The following is a 24,647-nucleotide window of genomic DNA, read 5'->3' as shown; positions in this document are numbered from 1 at the left end:
GAACTAGAGTTTACTTTGATTTGCACTTGGGTTCACTAGGGAAATTTTGATATGAAGTTTACGTCATTTCCATTTGATTGTTGTTATCAATCCTAGAAGAAGAGCAATATTAGCAAAAAGAACCTGGTGAAGCATGACTTTATATGTCAAGCAGGCATGATAAATTACAAATTTCGTATTTACAGAAAATTAAGTCTGCGAGACCAATAACATTATCGTCAAATTGTTTGTCGCACAATTGTCTGTGATTAGCAACTTTTACTCTCGCTTCACGATAGTTAGATTCAGTTGTTCCGCTCGTATAGCTACAGACCGATTTAAAATCCACTCCGTATACTTTTATAGAAATATATCTTTTATCTCTTGCTAATAGTTTTTGAAAACGCTGCATCGTTTCACTAAAAAACTAAATACCATTAGATGGAACCTGATTTAAACATGGACGCTTCTCATCTAGGGCGTTTTTCCTGGCTCAATGATCCCAGAATAGTTTTAGAAGATTTTTTAAAGTAGAAAATAGTCTTGGTTCACGAGAGTGAGACGTTTCGGGAGGGATTTTGTTTTTTCGTTTTTTCTCTTTTAGTTGTTCACGATGTGTCTGTCTTGTTTCGCTTTCTTTTATCTTTTTTCTTTATTTTTTTAATCGAGCCTGAGTTTAACATCCACAAAAAATAAGCACCTATGGGCATTAATTTATTGAAATCGAATATTCTTATGGAGTTACAATTTCACTGATTAAGAATGCTGAGCAAGTGTACCAAGAAAAGCTAATTGACTGAAAAATATCACACCTAAATGGATGGTCTTGAGCGATACTGTGATAAACACCATTCCGTGATCACTATTGTCTTTCTCTTTAATTTCGGGTATAGAGTAAGGACATAACAGTCTTCAAACATTGAAACAAACTTAAACTACGATTTACTAATTATCTTAATTCAATCTGACGTTTGTCTTTCTAAAAATGTTATTCGAATTCTTGTTTTATCTGTATTCCAACATTTTGTTTTTACGTTTTGAAATCAACGAAGAGATAGTCTCCCTAAGAAAAAAGCCTCAAGCGTAAACTCACTATATGAATTTAGTGAAATTAAACCTTCTCATAAAGTTGACATTGCACTGGAAGAGTAATAAGCAAGGGAGTGTACCCTAGTACAGCTAAGACTAATTGACCGAAAAATCGTCACTGATCTTGAGAGATATTTTAATAAAAACCATTCTGATACCTACGGTCCTTCTCTTTTTTCTTGGTTATACAACGATTAAAAAGCAGTCCTCAAACATCAAAATAGGTTTTTCTTCCTAAAATTGTTACACGGGTTCTTGTTTGTGAGTGTTGTTGGCTAGTAATCTAATGTTTTTCTACTACGTCGTAAAATGATCGAATGCAATGTCTCCAGTCGACAGATTCACTCATACCATGCATACACATCAACACAAGTTTTACCACTGTTATCATACTCTCCATAATCTTTCCAATCCTGTCCGTACCATATCTGCATCTCTTGGTTGTTCGAAACAGACAACGGATTGAGGATTTTGCGAAAAACCAGTTCAATTGAATTATGGTGATATCCAGGAAGACTGTAGGAATCCCCTTTCAAATCTTCAGTAGGTGGAAAGACAGGTTTCTTATCGGCATCTGTGATGATTGTCATCAAATTTCCTCCATATCCTTGATTAGTGCAGCCCCAGTAGGATGCACCAGTCGTGGGGTTGCAGTGCACCGACCCTGATCTATGAATAAGCTTCATTGTCCTCACTCGTCCACTCTTTGTCAAATTGAAGGAGCCATACAGATTATCTCTGGCTTCAAAGCACACAGGTTCTTCACCATTTATCTTTTGCCAGCTCTCTAAGATAAAGTAGTTTGATAATAGGAAAAGAAGAGTGTTTTAAAAGTTCAACTGTATTTAAAAAATAGCGAATAACAGTCAATGTACTTTGTGAATAGTAACTAACAGTGACTTGCAAGATAATATCTGGTGATAAAAAGGGTAAACGATTGTCCTATTAAAAAGAAAATTGTAGAAGAAAGAGAACGATTCATGTTAATGACTCATCTTCTTGTCCGAGTTTATTATTTTTTTTATTGGAATAACTGAAAAAAAAAAACCCTTTTTTTGTTCTGATTCACTTTTTTCAGGAAGACTGCCCCGAGACAATATTTGATAAGTTTTAAAAAAACTACGGGATAAAAGAACACATTATGAAGGAGGTAGTGGGGTTAAAAATGATTCAACCAATCCTATGAAACTATTTACCTTTACAATAAGCCTCAATGACCTCGCTATCCGCTCCAGAGTAAATCCAGTATTTCCCATCAGCCATCTCGTCGCCTTCACTCGCTTTGATCTCAGCGCAGGTATCGGCTGGAAGTTCTTTATTAGATCCAAGGGGAACTACGTCAGAAAAAAAAAGAACAATTTCATCCAGGTAGTTGGAAGTAGTTTACAATATCATGCTATTTGATACCTCCTGATGCGATTTCAATAAACGACGAGAAATACCACGACAGGAAAAAAGCTTCCACCTTTCCTGCCTGCCTAAAAGCAGGGAGAAATGAAAGCTGTGCTAATTCTTTTCGATTTAGGCCAAGAAATAAGATGGAAGACAACAACAATGACAGAGAGACACAAGGCAATGTTTCAGTATTATCGTGAGACCATTGTCTTAGTAACATCGATGTTGCGATTCCGAGATGTTACTTCTTCGTCTGTCTTTGTATTTTAAAACATTTACAACTATGAAACAATCACGGAAATCAAGTCGTCTAAAGCCTAGAAAATTTGGTCTCGAAATAGTGTATACCTCTGAAATTTGAGATTTCTCAAATAGTGCAGATTTAAAAAAAAATAGGAATGAAAAAAGTCTGCCCAGAATCACAAATGCAAAAAGCTAGTTGATGGAACCTCAAGCGTACCTCTGTTTATAGAACGTTTCATGTAAAATCTCTTCTCATCTGGAATAAAATCTTCTGGTCTTGCTTCTTTTGTACGATCGTTCAGTTCGCAGATGTTTTGACCAACAACGACATTGTAACTCTGACACATGACTTCTTCCTCACACCGGAAAAAACACTCCTTTGGCGACCCAACCCGATACACTGTAAACATGTGACCTCTTAGGTACATTCCACCAATTGATCGTTCCTGCTCAAGACACTGACCAATAGCGTCAACTATACCAATCCGGGAAATCAGAAACATGACAGTCAGCCACAACTTTGGATTCATTCTGAGGTGACTATGATTGGTTCTTGCTGCACACCGACTAAGTACCTATCAACACAGTTAGCAACGCTAAGATGAGATTATGTTTGAGTTTTCAGTCAAATTTATGCCTTTATCTACACCAGTTGAACACATAAACACATGGCAGTGTTCCTTTCGAGAATACGAGAAAATAATCATTGGCAGCGTAAAGATGCGAGACAGCCATACCAGAAAATACAAAAAAGAAAAAAAAAATGCCAAAACCGAAACGCACAACAATGTTTTGTCATTGAAAGCTTACCCAAAGACATAAGATATTACTTTCATAAGATATTACTTTGAAAATATTACTTTCCTCAGTAATATTTTGATTTGGCGCTTACTTTGTCGTTAACATTTTTTCCAGCAAACTGTTAGCGGTAGGAACTTTCTTGCTGGATATTGATTTCATTACTTTTGCACGAACACTACCGTTCACCTTAAGATTTCCAATTTTATTACAGCTCGATGCAAGTTTTTGTAAGTGACTGGAGACTAAAAATAATAATTATTTAAAAACAAAATACGTATATTGTTACGGTATTTTCCAAACCGCCAGAAAGATATAACTCGTACAACTCAACTACTTTATTGACTGACGTAATAACTACGAAGCGATATCGACAACCAGTACAATAACTATCTTTTTCACTTAGCTACGGAGCGATATAAATACTAATACAATCAGTATCCTTATAACTTAGAGCCCTTTACAAATAATATCACTTAAATCTCAGTGTACTACCACACAACTCACAGTTCTCTTGAAAATCTTTAACAAAATGTCGACGTCCGTAATTCTTTCTCTCACGTAGCCTTCCACACGGCTTTCAATTCCAGTAAACAACTCTGTCCGGCTCTCGCTCCTCTGGGCTCTTCGCAACAGCAGTTATAGCTCACTAAAAGGACTTCCTCTTTAAGCTAGCGTGACTCCTTATGTATCTTTCAGAAAAGTTCTAGAATGTTCTAGAGATCTGTAATATTGCTATTTTTAGAAACATTACACCATGATTACATCATAACAAAAATATGCTGAGTCACGGTTCTAGAAGGTTCTCCTTAAAGTTCTCGCTTAGTCATCATGACTAAATGTTCTAGAAACTTCTTCGTTCTATTTTTAATAATTACGTAACGCAACGCACTCTAGAAAAATATGGGCGCTCTCCATAACACCCTCCCCCTTCGAGAAAAGAAAGTTTGCAAAACTTTCTTGCAAAGCTCAAAGTCTCGAGAGGCAATCTGCAATAACATTATCCTTTCCTTTTATATGTCGGATGTCCAAGACATACTCCTGCAGCATTAAACTCCACCTCAACAATCGCTGATTCTTGCTCTTTAATTTGTGAAGAAATACGAGGGGGTTGTGATCGCTATACACAACAACGGGCAAACTTGAGGAACTAACATAAACTTCAAAATGTTGAAGAGCTAACAGCAGTGCTAAACATTCCTTTTCGATGGTGGAATAGTTCCTTTGACTTTTGTTAAACTTCTTCGAAAAATAACAAACCGGGTGTTCTACACCTTCATCATCCTCTTGTAACAACACAGCACCAGCGGCAACATCGCTTGCATCAACAGCCAGCTTGAACGGTGAAGAGAAATCAGGCGCTGTTAAAACAGGGGCACTCTGTAACATGGCTTTCAGCTCCTCAAAAGCCTTTTCACACTGGTCACTCCAATTAAATTTCTCCTTCTTGCTGAGCAGTTTTGTCAATGGCTCTGTGACTGTTGCAAAGTTAGAGCAAAACCTTCGATGATAACCAGCCATACCAAGGAAACGCATCAGTTGCTTTTTGTTTTCTGGTCGTGGAAACTTGATTATGGCTTCGACCTTGGCGTTAACTGGCTGTACTTGTCCTCGTCCGACGACATGTCCCAAATACGTCACTTGTGCTTGGCCAAACTCGGTTTTGGAGAGATTGATTGTTAATTTGGCCTCGCTCAACTTCCTGAAGAACTCACGGATAGTTTCTAGATGTTTCTCCCAAGTTTCACTATAGATGATTACATCATCAATATAGGCTTCACAATCCTCAAGGTTGGCGATGACTTTGTTAATGAGACGTTGGAAGGTAGCAGGAGAATTTTTCATACCAAAGGGCATGACCTTGTATTGGTAGAGTCCTTCTGGAGTTACAAATGCTGATATCTCCTTAGCGCGATCCGTTAACGGTACTTGCCAGAATCCTTTGAGAAGGTCAAATTTCGTTACAAACTTTGCCTTTCCCAGCTTATCGATACAATCATCCATTCTTGGGATTGGAAAGGTGTCTGTCTTAGTCACACTATTAACTTTCCTGTAATCGGTACACATCCGATAGCTCCCATCCGGTTTAGGCACGAGTATACATGGAGAACTCCAACTACTGCTGCTTGGTTCGATAAAATCGTTCTCCAACAAATATTTTACCTCTTCTTTGAGATACTGTTGTTTTCTCGGATTCAGCCTGTATGGGTGTTGTTTAACAGGAGCAGCATCACCGACATCCACGTCATGGTAAATCTGATTTGTCCTAGATGGTACATCAGGGAACAAGTCACTATACTTTTCAAGTAGCTTCTGTAGGTCTTGACGTTGACTCTCTTCAAGGTGTGACAGCTTGGAGTCCAAATTCTTTAGCACATCGGAGTTGGTGAGTTTTGATGCGTCAGTAGGACTGAGATGACTACTACTAAACTCACTACTTAAGTCTTCGGGCTCAGAAATAACTACATTAACGTTTAGGGGCTCTTTAACTACATTATTATCTCTCTCTACGTAAGGCTTTAACATGTTAATATGACATAATTGCGTCTGCTTACGCCTATCTGGAGTAACTACTATGTAATTAAGGTTATTTAACTTCTTCTCAATAACATAAGGACCAAAAAATCTAGAATACAATGCGTTACCGGGCACTGGCAACAATGCAAGAACCTTTTGACCTGGCTTAAAACTACGTTCTACAGCGTCTACATCATACTTCTTCTTCATCAACTTCTGAGAAGAACTAAGATTGTCTCTAGCTAGTTCACAAGCTCTAAATAACTTAGTACGAAAGTCTGAAACATATTGTAAAAGATTAATAGACTCACTACTGCTTGACAATAATTTCTCCTTAAGCAGTTTAAGAGGCCCTCTCACAGTGTGCCCAAATACGAGCTCAAACGGACTAAATCCTAGGGACTCCTGGACGGACTCGCGTGCCGCAAACAGCAATAGGTGGATTCCCTCGTCCCAATCTTTCTCTGTTTGGAAACAGTAGACTCTCATCATGTTCTTTAAAGTCTGGTGCCATCTTTCAAGAGCTCCTTGACTTTGAGGATGGTACGCGGATGATCTATACTGTGCGATTCCAAGCTCGTGCATTACTTGTTGAAAAATACCAGACATGAAATTAGAACCTTGGTCAGACTGGATAGCGCTAGGAAGACCGACCAGCGTAAAAAACTTCGTTAAAGCTTTGACGATAGTCTTGGCTTTGATGTTTCTCAGGGGCACGGCTTCAGGAAATCTGGTGGACGCACACATGATGGTTAACAAGAACTGATTTCCAGACTTCGTTCTTGGTAGCGGTCCGACGCAATCAACAATTACACGGCTGAATGGTTCTTGAACGGCTGGCAGAGGCTGCAGTGGCGCTTTTGGAATGGTTTGGTTTGGTTTCCCAACCATCTGACAGGCGTGACATGACCTACAGTACTCAGCTACATCTTTTCTCAGGTTGGGCCAATAGAAATTATTCAAGATCTTCCTGTGAGTTTTGTTCACACCTAAATGGCCAGCCAGGGGAGTCTCGTGTGCCATACTTAAAATGTCTTGCCTGTAAGTTTTCGGGACAACAACCTGGTACTTAACAGCCCATTCGTCCTCAGCTGGGACATCGAGCGGTCTCCACTTTCTCATTAACACTCCATTCTTTGTAAAATAACAGGTGGGGTTCTGTGATACTTCGTTTTCACTGACGCTTCTTGAAAACAACGGCGAAATTTCTGGGTCTTCACGTTGTCCAGCGATGAGCTGAGAGGTCGACATCTTCTCAGACTGATCTGTTAAATTCCTCTCAGGTAGGATTTCTGTTGGCTCAGAAGGGGAGGGACTTGGCTGCTCATCCTCAAAAACTCGACTGATAAGGGTGTCCGCTAAGGCAATTTCTTCATCGCTGGTTTTCCTCTTCTTGCTCATGGCTCGCGTTACTACACATGCAGGATAAAGACCAGGAATTATCTTCTCGACGGGGTCTGGAGACTTTTCTGAACTAGGCTTCTCTGTAACGACAGCATTAATGACCACTTTGTCTCCTGCAAGGTCATTTCCAAGGATAAGATGTACTCCATCGAACGGCAATGTTGATTGTATTCCAACTTTCACAGGACCAGACACAAGATCTGACGACAGAAAAACTGTATGGAGCGGCACTGGGGTATACTCGGAACTGATTCCTCTGATTAGAACACTTGCACCAGTGGACGATTTCTCAGAAAACAACAACGTGTCACTTAATAGCAAAGACTGTGAGGCTCCAGTGTCTCTTAGAATCTTGATCGGTACTGAATCTGTCATATCACGGGATAATGATACTGAGCCATCGTGAATAAAGGGCTGGAACATATCCATGACAGATTTAGACGAACCACTGACGTCATTTGTAGAGATTGTCTGGGTCTTCTCTCGAGAAAATCGCGGAGGTATACTTTCACTTTCAGAAAATGAAGGCGACGGCTTGGCAACAAATCCGTTGGGCTTCGATTCCACACCATATCTTTGCGCAGGTCTCCACTTTTCTGGGCAACTGGAAATCAGATGACCTTCTTTTCTGCAATAATAGCAGGTTGGTGGCTTGATGGGCTTATTTGGAACAAACCTGTTTTGTCTTGGCGAGGTGGAGCTGGAACGATTTGTAAAATGGTTACCAGGGTTCTGTTTGGGAGGTGCTCCGTCATTCTGTTTACTCCGCTGGCTTCCAACCCATCGTGATACGGAGGGAGGCTGAAATCTACTGTTAGGCTGACGGGGCTTTTCCATGAAGTTCACTTTGTGACTCAGCGAAAATTCATCTGCTAACCGTGCAGCGTCTTCCAACGTTTCTGCTCTTTGCTCGTTAATGAACGTTCGGACATCACTGTGAATGCACCTCTTAAATTCTTCCACTAATACCAACTGTCTTAACTTATCGTGACTCTTATCTACTTTCTGTGAATGACACCAACGATCAAATAACTGTTCCTTACTCCTAGCAAATTCTACGTAGGTTTGACTACTAACTTTCTCATAGTTTCTAAACTTTTGACGATACGCTTCAGGAACTAACTCGTAACCCTTTAAAATAAGATCCTTAACTTCGTCGTAACTTGCAGCTTGTTCTACACTTAACTGTATATATATTTCCCTAGCTTTGCCAACCAATACACTTTGTAATAACATAACCCAGTACTCTTTAGGCCACTTAAGACTACTAGCTACTTTCTCGAAGTGCAAAAAGTACTTATCAGCATCTTTTTCTTGGAATGGAGGCACTAACCTAATGTTCTTTGTAACATCAAAATTTTCACTATGCTTTTCACTACCCGAGACTAATCCTAGTTGCATTTGTACCTCTAACTTTTTTATTTCCATTTCATGCTGAAATGCCAATTTCTCTCTCTCTAGCCTCTCTTGTCTTTCCTCTCTCTCCAGTCTTTCCTTTCTCTCCATTTCTTCTCGTCTTTCTTGTCTTTCCATTTCTTCTCTCTTCATCTCCATTTCGTCTCTCTTCAGCTTCTCTTGTCTTTCTATTTCTTCTCTCTTCATCTCCATTTCGTCTCTCTTCAGCTTCTCTTGTCTTTCTATTTCTTCTCTCTTCATCTCCATTTCTCTTTCCTCTTTCCTTTCTTGCAACTCCAACTTTCTTATTTCTAACATTGTTTTTGACGATGTTTCTAACATTGTTCCTTCAAAAACCTCAGTATCCACTAAGTGGTTTACTATAATCTGTCGTATCTCATCCTTTCTCATTGCTTGCTTAGACTCTAACTCTAAGTGTTTTGCTAATAATATAAGTTCGTCTTTCCTTAACGCATTAAATACTTCTTTGTCGGGACTCGACATAAAGTCTTCTGGATTAAACTTTGACATCTTGATATACTCTATGACTACTTAAGTCGACAATAACTTATCCTTGAAATACTCTACTATAACCTTCACTACAAAACTCGCTCCTGGACAATAACTTATATGCCAAATACTTCTGTAAAATTCGCTCCCGGACAGTTACCTCTGCTCTAAATACAATTCCACAAAATTCGCTCCCGGACAGGCCCCCAATTTCTGTTACGGTATTTTCCAAACCGCCAGAAAGATATAACTCGTACAACTCAACTACTTTATTGACTGACGTAATAACTACGAAGCGATATCGACAACCAGTACAATAACTATCTTTTTCACTTAGCTACGGAGCGATATAAATACTAATACAATCAGTATCCTTATAACTTAGAGCCCTTTACAAATAATATCACTTAAATCTCAGTGTACTACCACACAACTCACAGTTCTCTTGAAAATCTTTAACAAAATGTCGACGTCCGTAATTCTTTCTCTCACGTAGCCTTCCACACGGCTTTCAATTCCAGTAAACAACTCTGTCCGGCTCTCGCTCCTCTGGGCTCTTCGCAACAGCAGTTATAGCTCACTAAAAGGACTTCCTCTTTAAGCTAGCGTGACTCCTTATGTATCTTTCAGAAAAGTTCTAGAATGTTCTAGAGATCTGTAATATTGCTATTTTTAGAAACATTACACCATGATTACATCATAACAAAAATATGCTGAGTCACGGTTCTAGAAGGTTCTCCTTAAAGTTCTCGCTTAGTCATCATGACTAAATGTTCTAGAAACTTCTTCGTTCTATTTTTAATAATTACGTAACGCAACGCACTCTAGAAAAATATGGGCGCTCTCCATAACAATATGACCATAACGAGGATTTGCTATGGAAGGATTTACCTAGATAAGTACAAATTGAAAACTTTCCACATGATCTAGATATATCTTACCTTACCTTAATTCATCTCAGTTTACCGTAGCTAAGAAATTATAATTTCTCGCCTCAACTGAAGTACGTATTTAAATTGTATTAAATGTCAACAAGTGTTTCAGCATTTATTACACGACTCGGGCAGTCAGAGGGCCAATAACTTAAATCAACCAATCAAAATGCTCTAGTGCCGGTCAATATTTTCTCAGTATTGGACCGGGCACGGTCCCGAATGATCCCGAATGATACCGCACTTGTGTCCCTTTGAACTTCAGTCGTATAATAAATCTCTTATTAACCAAGCTTGCTCGGGGCCGTACTGGAAACGCCTCCCCTAAAAAAATACGTGCAAATAATAGTGTGAAAACTAAAACAAGATTAGAAATTATGCCAAATGACAAGAAAATCAAACTTGTCTTTGTTAAGACCATTGCTGGAAATATGTTTTGTTGAAAGATGATAATCGTCTCAGGTCGGTCGCATTAAGTCGCAATGAAAGGTACAAAAAACAGATAATTTCTTATCAACGGTCTCTCCTTTTCTAATGGTGGGCGCGTGCTCGTCGTTGTTAAACAGCCAGAAGGATACGATGATAGTTCTTTGGATGGGAAAACGAAACAGCTTCACTTGGCTGGCCATGAAAATATCTTTAACAAAGTTCGACAAGTATCATAAGATATAGTCACTAAATAATTAACTCTCTCATCTCTCTGGTATCAGTTAGCTCTTGTTTGAATGAATAATTGGACTCCAAATATTTCTTAATCATTTCGTCTCGCATAAGCATGGCATATTTTTCGGATAACAAGATATTATCTGCTAAACGCGACGATAGAAAACTTTTAATAGGTACTCCCGAAGGGCCTTTCAGCATCTATTCACACAACTTCATCCGATTAATAATATCAAAACCTAATGCCTATTTACAGTAATATAACTAATTATATCAAAACTAATAACTGTTTGCAAGAATGTGTCTCTTAAGTTTCTCCTTAAATGCCAAAGCCTTGCCCCTCTAAAGGCAGAGGACCGCTGACCAGACGCTGACTGAAATAATGGAATCTCTAGAGCTTCACAATTTCGTGTCCAACGATTATGAATGTCTGATCTCTTAATAAACTTACTACTCAAGTAACTAGGGGCAAGATGGTTCATGCATTTATAAGTCATGATAGAGGCTCTGAAAAATGAAAGCTGATCTACAGAGAGCCAGTTTAGTTCGCGTAATAGAGGGGTTACACGATCGAACTTTCTTGTCTTAGTAACAATTTTACAAGCAAAGTTTTGTCCTAGCTGTATCTTCTTAAAGCTGGTCGTAGAATTATTGGACCACACTGTCGAACAGTACAGCATTTTACTAAAGACCAAAGATCATATTAATTGTTCTAGCGTTCTCCCATCAAAACTCAAAACTATTTTTTACCCGATTGATCTGGCATAGCTTTGCCATACAGGAGGAAACAACGTTAGAAATGTGGCAGTCATATGTGAGATGAGAGTCCAAGGTCATACCTAAATCCTTCGCTGACGCGACTGGCTCTAAAGAATTTCCCAGAAAAGGCACCACAGGAGGAGAGGGAAACCTCTTCCTCGACTGCCTAGTTCCGATGAGCATAAACTTGGTCTTGTCTGGGTTTATCAACAGCTGATTTTCACAGAACCAAGCTGCGACGCGTAGTAGATCTTGTTCTAGGTTTGCCATCACTGTGTCTACATCAGATAAAGAGAAGGACAGGAAGACTTTGGAATCGTCAACATATGATTCAAGACTGCACACTTGAGGCGCGCAAGGCAGATCGTTCAGATAAATGCAAAATAGCAATTGTGAGAGAATTGCTCCTAAGGGAACTCCGTGAGTGATAGGCAGGGGATCTGACAGGATGGAATTGATCCGAACTGACTGTGATCGGCCCGTTAGATAGCTTTTAAACCATTTCACTACGTGAGGAGAAGCTCCGACGGACGAGAGCTTAGCAAGCAGCTCATTCAGATTCAAGCTGTCGAAAGCCTTTGAAAGGTCTAACAAGGTCAAAGCGGTCACGTTCCTCTCGTCCATTGCCTCCAGGAGGTGGTCTGCCATTAAGAGGTTTAAAGTTTCGGTCGAATGAAGTTTCGTATTTCCACTCTGGTGAGAAGAGAGTTTGCCGTTGCTAAAAGGATATGCGCTAAACTGATTGAGAACAATCAATCTTAGAAGCAATCTTAGAAGCAACAGCAAGTAGAGACAGGGGCCGATTATTTGAGGCCACTTCATGCTCTCATTCCTTAAGTAAAGGAATCGCTTCCACGAATTTCCACGCATCGGGATACTTAGCAGACTCAAGAGAAGAGTTTATAATCTTCGTGAGGGGACCCAGGATGACAGGAAGGCAATCCCTGTAAACTCTGGTATGTATTTTGTCAGGGCCTGGAGACTTGTTTAGCGGCAAAGATGAAATAATGTGTCGCACCTCTTCACTCGACACACGCTTCAAGTAAAAAAGATATCCAGCAGGTGGTGACGGTAACTGCTGCTCGGACCAAGTGATGTTATTAGTTTCTGCAAGATGACTAGCAGCGAGAGCTGCAGTGTTACCAACTGACGTAAAATAAAAACACATAAACTCGTCTGCGACTGTCTTCAGGTCTTTAATATAAACTCGTTGAGACTCTTTGTTCTTTGATGGAATAACGCGATTGATTACTTTCCAGAGTGAACTAGCTAGGATATTGCTCTTGTTTTGTTGAACTTCAAGAAAAGTGCAAATCCACTCTGTTTTTCTCAGTATTTCTTTGATGGTATCCCTGGATTATTTATGTTTACTCCAATCCGAGGGGTCACGAGACAAAAAATTTGCGGTGATGTAGGTCTCTTGTTTTCATGAATTTTTTAATGCCTCTTGATACAAATAGACAAGGGTGATGGCGAATCTTGGTTGTTCTGACGGGAGCAAGCAAATCCAACTGACTTTCAACAGCATCATTAAGAGTGTTAAGTTTGGTATCCACATCACCGCGGCTAAATATGGACAAGAGCTGGTCTGATTGTTTAGCAAGATCAGCAGTAAATGCGCCCGGCTCATAGTTCTTATAACTACGTGCTGTTATATAGTGGGGCGAAGGCTTGGGTGCTTTCGCCTTAAGCTATACAAAAGCTGGCAGGTGATCACTGATGGAGAAGTTCATCACGCTGCTACCACGTACCGACTGAGGGCAGGACACCAAAATAGCATCGAGCAGGGACTTAGTTGTAGCTGTAATGAATCCTTGTTGGATGCTTCATGAGTTGTCGAAGATTAATTTCAGACGAGAAATTGTTTAGCACTCTGCTCTCCACGCAGACTTCTCTTAGATCACAGTTTAAATCCCCGAGGATCACGAGGGGTTTGTTAAGGGATTGGAATAGAGAGCCTTTTTCCGTGCCCAAATTGAGTCAGATAGGTTATATTATAGAGCACTAAAGAGGATAAATTTGTTCTTAACTGCGCCTCGAGCAACTCATACGCTTTTCTCAACAGCTGGGAAAAGTGTTTCATTTGACTTCAGTTTTTCGGTGGAGGAAAGGCAAGATTTACAAACGCAATTGCAGTAAGCAAACAAGCGGCTCTCACGGCCGTTCAAAAACTTATCTTTGATTTTACTTACAATTAAGATTGAAAACTGAGCAGACGTAACTCCTCGTAGATTAATCGTTGTCCAAAAGGTCGATGAAGAATAAAAACTCATCATGATAGTTATTTGACTCGAGTTTACTTGCCAAACCAAAAGTTTATGTGGGCTTCTTTGTTTTTCCTACGCGCTTTCTAATTGAAAGGTGTCAGATCGTGACAGATATTTATAAAAAGAAATGTTTCAAAGTTTGCTTGGACGTCTTTTAAGTCACCCTTATTAGTACTTGAATAAAAATGTTACGGTAAAGCCTCTCTATTTAAAGTGCTACTGAGACGAAAATTGATGTTCTTCAAATCAAATTTTTTATGCCAACAATTTAAGTTTAGATCCTAAGCAAAAAGAGAAAATATAGTACAGACCTATCGCGGCCAGAAAAGTCCGAAAAAAATTTTGATTAAAACTCATTAAATTTCGTCCGCCATTGCTTAAACTACAACTACTGAGCCAACGATAATTTTCAGCGTCTTTACCCATTATGACATCATAGTAGTCCTTTCATCGAAGCATTGTCGAAGTAAATAGTAGATTCAGTAGCGATCTTGCTCGAAAATCGTCGCTGTTCTCTATTTCAAACGACAGTAATGGTTCTGTTTCTTCCGATGAGGGGTCTATGAATGATTGTTGTAGTGTTGAGGAGAAATATTGGATATATCGCGCTCCGTGCGACGAAGAAGTAGAGCCACGTGCAACCGAGAAAGAGGCCGTCGCTTTTGAGGAAAACATTTAAACGTGGCTAGTGAAGAAGTGAGGGAGCTAGAGCTTTAAAAGCGCCTTACTGGTGACGCAGAAGTTCATAATACAAATTTTAGCACATATGGTCTTAGTTAAGCTTTTGAAGCAGGATGAAAATATCTCTTGAAAGGCTATATTTATTGTTATAAGGTGCCTTCCAGCAGTACTCCTCCAGCCAGTTTGCCCTTGTTCTTATTGCGCTGGAAGTTCAAATCTTTTCTCTTTGTCGTGCAATGTCTTGAGGCTGTTATGCAACGATTTTCCTAGCGAAACTGTGGTATACCATGGTTTCGAAGAAAATTAATAGCCTGTTTATTTCTATGAATTGTGTTTTACTTACTACACATTACGTATGATGCACGATCCTCGCAGTAGAGAGCGCTATTTACGCAATGGCGAAAATCAGACCTTACTATGGACTCGTGTTTCCATTGTGCAGCTTTTCATCTTCGGAAAAAGAATCAGAATGCTGATAAACTTTTATAAAGGACTACTTTTTGTTATTCTCAGGGAACAAAAGTATATTGTCCACACTATTACTATGACACCCAGAAACTGAACTCCAGAAATACATGTACTTATGTAATGTCCTTTCAATTCAAGACAACTAAACAGTAGCAGTAAGGAGTTTCAACACTTCTGAATTATTTTGTGTTGAACTATACACAACTGTCCTGAGAGAATCAAATCAAAGTGTTCGTAGCTTTCTTAGTTTAACAGTAACAAGTAATTAAGCAATGTGGTCCTGTAGTTTGCATGGCCTGCTGCAAATCTGTAGTTCACCACCTTCTCTAACCTTAGATTTGCCAGGTGGTCTGCCTTCTACAAACTATTTGTATTTGAATGTGCTCCCAAAAATTTAGATCAGAGGAAATAAATCTTAACAAAGGTTAAATTAATTTTACTATTACGTAATCATGTTTCTAAACGTTTGGTGAAGCAGGACAATTCTAATATTACTATTGAGTGATTAATTTGTTTATTTATTTGAACACTTGTTTATCCACTGCATCGTGGGGATACCAGTAATGAATGGATATAGTGAGAAAAACTTCAGAAGGAATACTGTCAAGGTCATCAGTATGAACAAATCACCGTCTTCTTTTGCTTTTTGTTTTACAACAGAGTCCTTCGAATCCAGGATGACAAACAGAAACATAACTGTTCACTTAGTCAGTACAAGTACCACTGTTTACACAGGGATTATTGGAACACTCATTGATATCATTAAAGCTTTTGTATAGCTTGCTCCTCTGACCCCTTGTCAAGCATCAACTGTAAAGCACTTAGTGTACTAGTTTTTAGGCTCATTGGCCCCTTTATTTTAATACCTTTTGTTGATATGGTTATCAATTACAGAATGTATCAAAATGATGAATTGAGAAAACAAAAAAAGGAGTCTGATCACACATGTTGCACATTTATTTTTACAGGAAAACACTTGTTAACAATTGGTTCATGTTTTAGCGTGCACTATCGAGTTATGGAGCACGCGGGAAGTTTGGAGAGCACGAAAGAAGCGTAAGAGTTGCCCGAGGCGGTAGCCGAGGGCAACTCTAGCTCCTTGAGTGCTCTCCAAACTTCCCACGTGCTCCATAACTCGATAGCGCATAGCTGAAAGCATGAACCAATTGTTTTAGAACATAGCCGGTGGAATTGTGCATCAAATCTGACGCGAAAAACGGACAACAATAACAGTTGAAGCGAATCGTGACGGCGCTGATGCCGAGTCTCCTTTTGCTTTGTTTTTCTCTTTTTCTGCCTCATTTAAGAACTCTAGTCCAAGGGAAAAGGTCGAAACATTGTCTTCGCTTTCGGACCAGTAGGCCGAGTTTCTGTTTGTATCCATTATTGTCGCGAAATATATTATTTTTCCCCGCGCTAACAATGGCCGCTCGTGCGAAAAAAAAAATATTTCTGGCGAAGTCGGATTTGCTGACGCTATCAGCGTGCACTATCGGGATTTTTAGCACGCTTACGTATAATGAATTTGATTGCGCGACTCTGCCAGCTATGTTCTAATGTAAGTTGGTATGCATCTGCTTGATCTATGCACTATGCAAAACTTCATTATAATTTAATGTTACTCTGGCCTGTCAAAGTACATCCTTGTACTTTGGGTAGGGTCCCCATAGATGTGGCTGGCCTTGAATTTTCACCTTTGTTTCCCTTCAAGCGCCAGTGGTAGGATTGATAGCCCATATTTAGCACAACAATTGAGAATAAGTAATTAACTACCAAATTGTTTCTAGAACCAAGAATTGGAAAACAGAATAAGTAAATAAATGTACTTGTTCTAACTTTTCCTTTTTGATATTATTAGTGTGGCTATGCTATGCATATCATGGAGGAACAAATTTGACCTGCCTCCAAAATATAATTACTCCTGATAATCTTTTAGTTAATGAAAGTATTCTGTTTTTAAGAAAATAATACCTGGTGCTTTGCTGTTCGTATACAGTGAAGTTAACTACCTGTTCTTTGCTTTATATGAAATTTCATAAACATGCAGAGTATAGGTATGAGCTGGTCTACATCTTTGGGGCAAATTGATTATCCACAGAATGGTAACCCGTCAGAAAGCTTGTCTTCTCAACTGCAGAGACCTTTTCCATGGCTTTTGTCAGGCCTGGTTAAGTTAGGAATGTAGGCAATTTTTCACACTCCTACAGCAATATATAGCTATTGATATTCATGGATTGAAAGCAATTTTTAAAAGGAAAGGCAAGACTTTATTCCAGCAGAACAATTTTTTTGCGTACAAATCTTACAAGGCGGATTATGAGTCAGAGAATAACTAAATAGATAACAAAGAAAATTAAAACAAATTTAACTCACGGAAAGTTCAATCGTTGCATGTTCTCGAGGTCTAGAAACCGTGAGGTGCGAACGAACGAAACGATCACGATCAAACAACACTCGCCCTTTGGCGACTTCTTGGAGACATGGCCAGCTGAAAAGTGTTTTCCATATTCTTGGAATGGCACCCGGGGGCAATTATCCTTTTTCATGCCTAATCTACGTCGATGCTCCAATTCGGCTGGAGGTTTAAACAATGTGGGCGTACGAATGCCATCCATTAGCTTTCGTAACTATTTCGTTTGGCCTGTGTAGCGATATTTCAGCATTCATATTAAAGAATAATTGCTCAATCCTGCATAACACAACCCTAGGGTGCCATTTCCGGCCTCAAAACGACGATTAGACTCTCCTAGAACTATTCAAGTACAACAATCTCTGTCCATTTCTTGGTTAAGAGCCTGCGCAAAAGTTGAAGGGATAATATGACATCACGGACTAACGCGCAGTCATTTTGCAGTTTGAGTAATGGCGGACGTTGAATCAAGGAAAACAAGTCTAAAAAAAACAGATTTCCACTTCGAATTTTCATTCCAAATTTTGCGAGAGTGGTAAGTATCCGATAAGGACTCTAAAATGTGAAAAATCTGGTAAACGCTAAATTTGGTCTCAGTAGCACTTTAATCAGCATGACCTTTGTTTTCTTTTCATCAATTCGCTCAAAAATTGTTCTGTTTATGGCTTCCTGTAAATTATTTGGATTCTTTTGAAAAGCATTTCGCGAATTCTTAGACAAGATAAAAGTGTTATTCACCACCCTACATCGATCTGTATTGAGAGTCTGCAAATAATTACTGACAGTAAACGAATATGCCTTAACGGGGCTTCGTTATGGGAATCTTGGTTTTATCAGCTGAGTTGATAACGTAAATTGGCCACGGTAAAGAGTTTCAAAGCTGATGTTTTTAGCGCTAGCCTTTCGTCAGACCGAAGTCATGGGAAACTTACCCAAAGAAATACGAAAGGAACTTCTTGGACGATCTTATAAATACAATAGAGGTATTTTACCTTAGCTCAAGTGAGCTCAATTTACTTCAGCTGAAATTTGTCTTTGAATTTTGACTGGGTTGTACTAAGTACCAATGATAGCCAAGTTATGGGTACTTCATCACACGAAGCATGCGATGCTTTTTGTTCAATTTTCCTCCAACTTCCTGCGTGTCTCTCGATTTGTTTCTTATGCAATATTTAATACATTAGATAGCCTCAAGAACTGTTTTCTCATGTTAATTTGTTTTCATATCTTTTATGTTTCATTAATGAATTCCGACACTAAACTCCACACGACCACACATCTTAATTATTCTCTTAGGTTTTTAGCCCAAACCCGATAATGAAACTCAAAAAGGTGGATAAACATGTTTTCATATCTTTTATGTTTATTTAATGAAGTGTGGCACTAAACTTTACGCAAGTACAGGATATCTTAATCATTCTCGTATATTTTTTTTGCCTAAGCCCGATATTGAAACTCAAAAAGGTTGATAATCTTTACTAAAGTTCTTCGTTTTGTTTTTCTTCGAAATCGCTGCACCTGAGCTGGCCTAGAAGTGTGTTCTGTCGCCTTTTGTAATGATAGCATAACAGCTGCTAAGTTAATGTTAAACACAAATTGCTTGACTCGTATTTTTGCTAAACTGTCGTTTGAAGAATTTGTTTGCTTTGCACGTTTGTATCAAACCTGTATTAGAACAAAAAAGTTATACTTTTTTATCGGTTCTTTACAATAAAAACACTAATTTTCAGATTCACACCTACATTGCGCCGCTGCTATGACCGTAAATATGCAACTTTTGATCGCAGCTTTGTGCATCTGACTAATTTTGCCCCAACAATATTTTTATTCAAAATAGCTAAGATAAGTTAAAGGAGAGTAGAAGTATTAAAATATAATATGGTTTTGGCGAGCTTCTAGCACAGCCGGACGACTTTATTCACACTTCAGAAAATTCCACCCAACAATGCACAATAAACGGTTGAAATAGCATACCAAATCTACCTCGCCAACTATAACTTTTAACGCATGAATTGAGTACTTCAGAACATGATTAATCGTACGATAAACCATTTCCTAGAAGAGAAATGTTTTCATTGTCGTCTAAAAAATACAACCGGCGAAAGTTGACTTTCGCTGTAAGCTACTTATAATTATTTTTGTTTCTCACTCAGTTTATGGTGAAGTAAGAAAACATCATTTTTTTGAACGAACCGTAGGAACTTTCTTGTCCGATATTGGTTTTATTACTTTTGCACTAACAATACCGCACACCTTGGGTTTTTCAATATTCTTATTTAGAATTCGACATACGTTTTTGTAAGTGAGTGAAGACTGAAAATAGAGGTTAATAGAAAACAAAGCATGTATACGGCCATAACGAGGACTCGCTATGGAAGGGTTTACCTACATAAGTAAAAATAATGAGAATTTTCCGGATGATCTAGATATATCTCACCTTACCTCAACTCGCTCAGTTTATCTCGGCCACAAGATTATAATCTCTTTCCTCAACTGAAGAATGTCTTTAAATTTTAACAGGGTTGTACTAAATGTCGACAGGTGCTGCTACTAAATACCGATGATGGCCGAATTATGAATATTTTATCAGACTAGGCATGCGATACCTTCTCTCAAATTTTCGGAAATAACTCCAAATTCCTTTTTGCAAATGAATTATGGATCAGAGAAACTGAAAAAAAACTAATACCTTTGTCTACCAACCAACATATAGAGTAGGACTACATGAAACCAGGATTTTGAAATGAGTCCTGATTGTTACGCGATTTCGTCTTGTTGATGTAACATTCAATTCTCTCATGTCGATATCTTTGTATATTTCATCTTTTAATCAATAAATAAGAACGCTAATAGCATGATATCCTAAGTTATTAGGATATCATGTATCCAAGATGCGTTCATTAAACCTAAAAAAACGTTAAGTGAAACTGTACAAACAGCTTTTCTTCTTTCAAATCGCTACACCTAAGTAAAAGGGAAGAAAAAAACCCCTTGTCTGTTTACCTTCAGAGGTAGGCTACCTTACTCGTTCCTCGCTAGTTTACTTCTCATATATTTGACAGATGCGAGTTGACAGCTCAGAAGTTCCTGTTAGCTTTCGGTTCGATCGTGACAGATTTTATAACAGGAAATGTTTCAAAGTTTCCTTGGAAGTCTTTTAAATCACCCTAATCAGTACTTGAATAAAAATGTTACAGTAAAGCCTCTCTATTTAAAGTGCTACTGAGACGAAAATTGATGTTCTTCAAAATAAATTTTTTATGCCGACAATTTAAGTTTAGATCCTAAACAAAAAGAGAAAATATAATTCAGACCAATCGCGGCCAGAAAAGTCCGAAAAAATTTTGTTTAAAACTCATTAAATTTCGTCCGCCATTGCTCAAACTACAACTACTGAGCCAACGATAATTTTCAGCGTCTTTACCCATTGTGACATCATAGTATTCCTTTCATCAACGCATTGTCGAAGTAAATAGTAAATTCAGTAGCGATCTTGCTCGAAAATCGTCGCTGTTCTCTATTTCAAACGACAGTAACGGTTCTGTTTCTTCCGAGGAGGGGTCTATGAATGATTGTTGTAGTGTTAAGGAGAAATATTGGATATATCGCGCTCCGTGCGACGAAGAAGTAGAGCCACGTGCAACGAAGGAAGGGGCCGTCGCTTTTGAGGAAAACATTTAAACGTGGCTAGTGAAGAAAAGAGGGAGCTAGAGCTTTAAAAGCGCCTTACTGGTGACGCAGAAGTTCATAATACAAATTTTAGCACATATATTCTTAGTTAGGCTTTTGTAGCAGGATGAAAATATCTCTTGAAAGGCTATATTTAACAATTATTCGCCGAAGGCGAGGTGAATATCGTCCAATAATCCCCGAGACGAAGTCGAGGGGATTATTCGACAATATTCACTGAACCTGTGGCAAATAATTGTTTTAGTATAATTTCAGAGCTGAACAACAGAGAAATGTCTAAAATCATAACATTTTAGTAACATTTATTAACATTTTATTTTGACATTTTATAAAAACCGCGCGGAGCGGTTTATATAGCGTCATATAAGGAACCACTCGACCAATCAGATTGCTGGAAACTCTTTGCTCAGCTCTAAAATTATACTAATTATTGTTATAAGGTGCCTTCCAGCAGTACTCCTCCAGCCAGTTTACCCTTGTTCTTATTTCGCTGGAAGCTCAAATCTTTTCTCTTTGTTATATAATGTCTTAAGGCCGTTATGCATCTATGTTGATGAGACTCTCACTATAATGCCCAACATTACTACAGCTACGGATTTCCTACACACCCTAAGCCACGCCCATCCCTCTGTCAGCTTTACAATGGAAATCGAAAAAGATGGCATGCTCCCCTTTCTTGGCACCCAGCTCCTAAACCGTGCACCCCAAATTGAGACGAAAGTTTATGTTAAGCCTACTAATACTGGTTTTCTTGTGAACTACCAGAGTTACGTTGACAACAGGTACAAACGGAACTTATTAACAACTACGCTCGATCGCGCGTACTGTTGTCCTCTTCATGGCTTTATATTTCTGAGGAGTGTGAGCGCTTGAAGTATTCATTCTCACGTTTGGACTACCCTCACCACCTTATCAACTCCACCATTAACATCTTTATTAACTCGAGAATTGCTGACCAGCAGTCATTGCAGGCGTTGGGAAAACTGGGGAAAAATGATGTAACCCGAGTAGTCATACCCTTCAAGGACCAAGACTCCGCTAACATTGTTAAGACGCAGTTGAAAGACCTTAGCATTAAGCTCCAAACCACAATCCAGCCCGTATTTGTCAGTCGGAAAACTGGTCAAGACCTTAAAGAATGTGAAACCAAACCACAGCTGGTTAATTAACAGTGCGTAGTGTATCAATTTAAATGTAACCTGTGTAATACAGGGAGCTATGTTGGTTACACACGCGGGCATTTATATGCCCGCGTGGATAGCCATAAGAGCACGTCATCTTCAGTACGCAAGCACTACGACAGCGACCACGCAGGTGCTGTCCCTGAGGACCTTCTTAGCTGTTTCAAAGTTCTCAAGAAGTGCATGAACAAATTCGATTGTCTTGCGAACGAGATGCTTTACATCAAACAATTAACACCGAGTTTGAACGTTCAAACGGATTCCATCCGTGCTAAAGTATTTAATTAGTTGTTACTCTTGAACTCGCATTTGTTTATAGGCGAAGCACCTACGGCTCTGTCATACTTACCAAACAAACCATGCACCACATACAATTTTCGAAGGAGTAATAATATAATTGTCCCGCGTTTTAACTCGCAGTTTCTTAAAAATTCCATTAGCTATAGAGGCGCTATACTCTGGAATGCTGTCTCGAAACATTTCACAGACCAGTTTTCAGTTTTTTATTGCAAAGTGAAGAAAGACTCTTATTTTAAGGATCTCGATTTTAGCGCACAGTCAGTCCAGTCACTACCCAGACACTACCAAGATTTTAAATGCTTTTAACTATTTTTATGTTTTAAACGCTGTAGTCAATTTACTTAGAGATAAATAATGTAAATCATTTTTATTATTTTTACTGTATATTTTGTAGAGTGATTTTAACGGACACTATTCTTATTGTTATTTTAATCATATTCACACGACCCCACAAGCCCCCAGCTTTAAACCTCATCATGTTTAAATAAAGGATATGATTGATTAATTGATTGTTAATTTTATTTTCATTTGTACCCTTGACAATGGCGTCATAAAGTCGCCGAAACGTCGGGATATTATATCGCTTGTTTTTACCTATCTAAGTTTTCGGATAACAAGATATTTTCTGGCAAACCCGACAGCTGAACTAGTACGCTATTTTTCGTGCCCAGATTTTGTCAGCTATGTATGTTATAGAGCACTCAAGAAGATAAAGTTGTTTTCAGCTGCACCTCGAGCAACTCTTACGCTTTTCTCGTCCTGTCCCAACTTCCAGCGCGCAACATACTTGATAAACGCACGCTGGACAAAATCGCAATTGCGTATTGGCCGATTATTTTTCGTTTCTTTTTGTCGAAGTGTCCGATGATAATTTTTGCAAATTACCAGAGTCTCCAAATAATTATTGACAGTAAACCAAATATTATATGCTATAACTTTGCATTTTTATTGAAAGCTTACCCAAAGGAATAAAGGAAAGAAAGTTCTCTTGCGATCAGATGATCTTACAAATGCAATAGATATATCTTTCCTTACCTTACCTCAGCTCAGAAATATGTCTTTAAATTTAGGATGGGTTTTCGGATAAATTCAGGGATGGAACAGTTATGAGTACTTCATCACACGAAACATGCGATGTTTTTTCTTGATTTTGGATTCTATTCTCCAGCTTCCTGCTTGTTTCTCTATTTCTTTCTCATGCAATATTCATTGCACGTAATGGATAGCCCCAAGAGCTTTTCTGTCAGGTCATCATGTTTTAACATCTTTCTTATGTTTGTTTATAAATTCTGCCAGTAATCTAAATTATTCCTGCGTGTTTATTAGCCAAACGCTATACTGAAAGCACAAAGAGGTCAAAACAACTTTACAAAAGCTATTCTTTTTGTTTTTCCTCTTACAAATCGCTGCGCCTAAGCTGGCTTAGACGAGTGTTCTGTCGCACTTTGTAATAACTGTAGCACTTAGCCGTTGGTAAGACTTGTCGCTCTTCCTAATAAAAAAGCTGTAGCAATTTTTGATAACAGACTATCGTTCTTTGTAATGAAGTAAGCCGTCAGACTTTGTGATAATAGATTATTGTACTTTATAATAAATTGAGCTGTCGGAGGGCGAGTAGACTTCATGAACTAGTCTCTCTAAAGGCGGTCCCAGTGTATTTTCGTTTTTAAAGAGAGGAAGTGCACGAAACTATTTGACACTTGTCAACACTTTTCCTAATCTCAAACGCGTTTCGCCTGACAATAGTAGACTTCATGCATTAGAGAGATTTTACAAGTTGGGTAATTAAGCATGCTCACCCTATTTCCTCGGCGCCGCCCGGGCGCTTATTTTACAACTTCTTTGTCCGCTGTTTCCAGATCGAATTGGAATTAAAAGTTGATTTTTGCGGAGGGACGCCAGACCTCAAACTCAACATAATGCATAAAAGTAGCGTTGAGTTCCAAATGTAAATTAAAATAATTTT

The 24,647-nt window shown here is 38.7% G+C and overlaps 2 protein-coding genes and 1 pseudogene across 11 annotated transcripts; 1 reads left to right on the top strand and 2 right to left on the bottom strand.

Moving 5' to 3' along the window:
• Window positions 1-672: 672 nt before the first annotated feature.
• LOC111346508 (uncharacterized) lies at window positions 673-23,812 on the bottom strand. Of its 10 annotated transcripts, XM_088744350.1 has the most exons (5): window positions 19,953-20,243; window positions 10,277-10,586; window positions 2,924-3,281; window positions 2,265-2,402; window positions 673-1,855 (listed from the first exon to the last, which is right to left on the bottom strand). In XM_088744350.1, exons 3-5 carry the CDS (start codon window positions 3,234-3,236, stop codon window positions 1,410-1,412), a joined length of 897 nt encoding a protein of 298 aa, XP_088600476.1. In that variant the 5' UTR covers window positions 3,237-3,281; window positions 10,277-10,586; window positions 19,953-20,243; the 3' UTR covers window positions 673-1,409. The 10 variants fall into 10 exon arrangements, with proteins under 10 accessions (XP_088600476.1, XP_088600483.1, XP_088600484.1 ...); XM_088744357.1 differs by lacking the exons at window positions 10,277-10,586; window positions 19,953-20,243 and adding an exon at window positions 23,717-23,812; XM_088744358.1 differs by lacking the exons at window positions 10,277-10,586; window positions 19,953-20,243 and adding an exon at window positions 23,722-23,740.
• LOC148716680 (uncharacterized) lies at window positions 4,474-9,351 on the bottom strand. Its single transcript, XM_088744621.1, has one exon. It carries the CDS (start codon window positions 9,349-9,351, stop codon window positions 4,474-4,476), a length of 4,878 nt encoding a protein of 1,625 aa, XP_088600747.1.
• On the top strand, window positions 21,771-23,237 carry LOC148716679 (uncharacterized; annotated as a pseudogene).
• Window positions 23,813-24,647: the final 835 nt, after the last annotated feature.

This window comes from Stylophora pistillata, chromosome 14, assembly GCF_964205215.1.
Source record: "Stylophora pistillata chromosome 14, jaStyPist1.2, whole genome shotgun sequence".
Lineage (NCBI taxonomy): Eukaryota > Metazoa > Cnidaria > Anthozoa > Scleractinia > Pocilloporidae > Stylophora > Stylophora pistillata.
The sequence above is the reverse complement of the archived record's forward strand: the minus strand, read 5'-3'. Positions and strand labels throughout refer to the sequence as shown.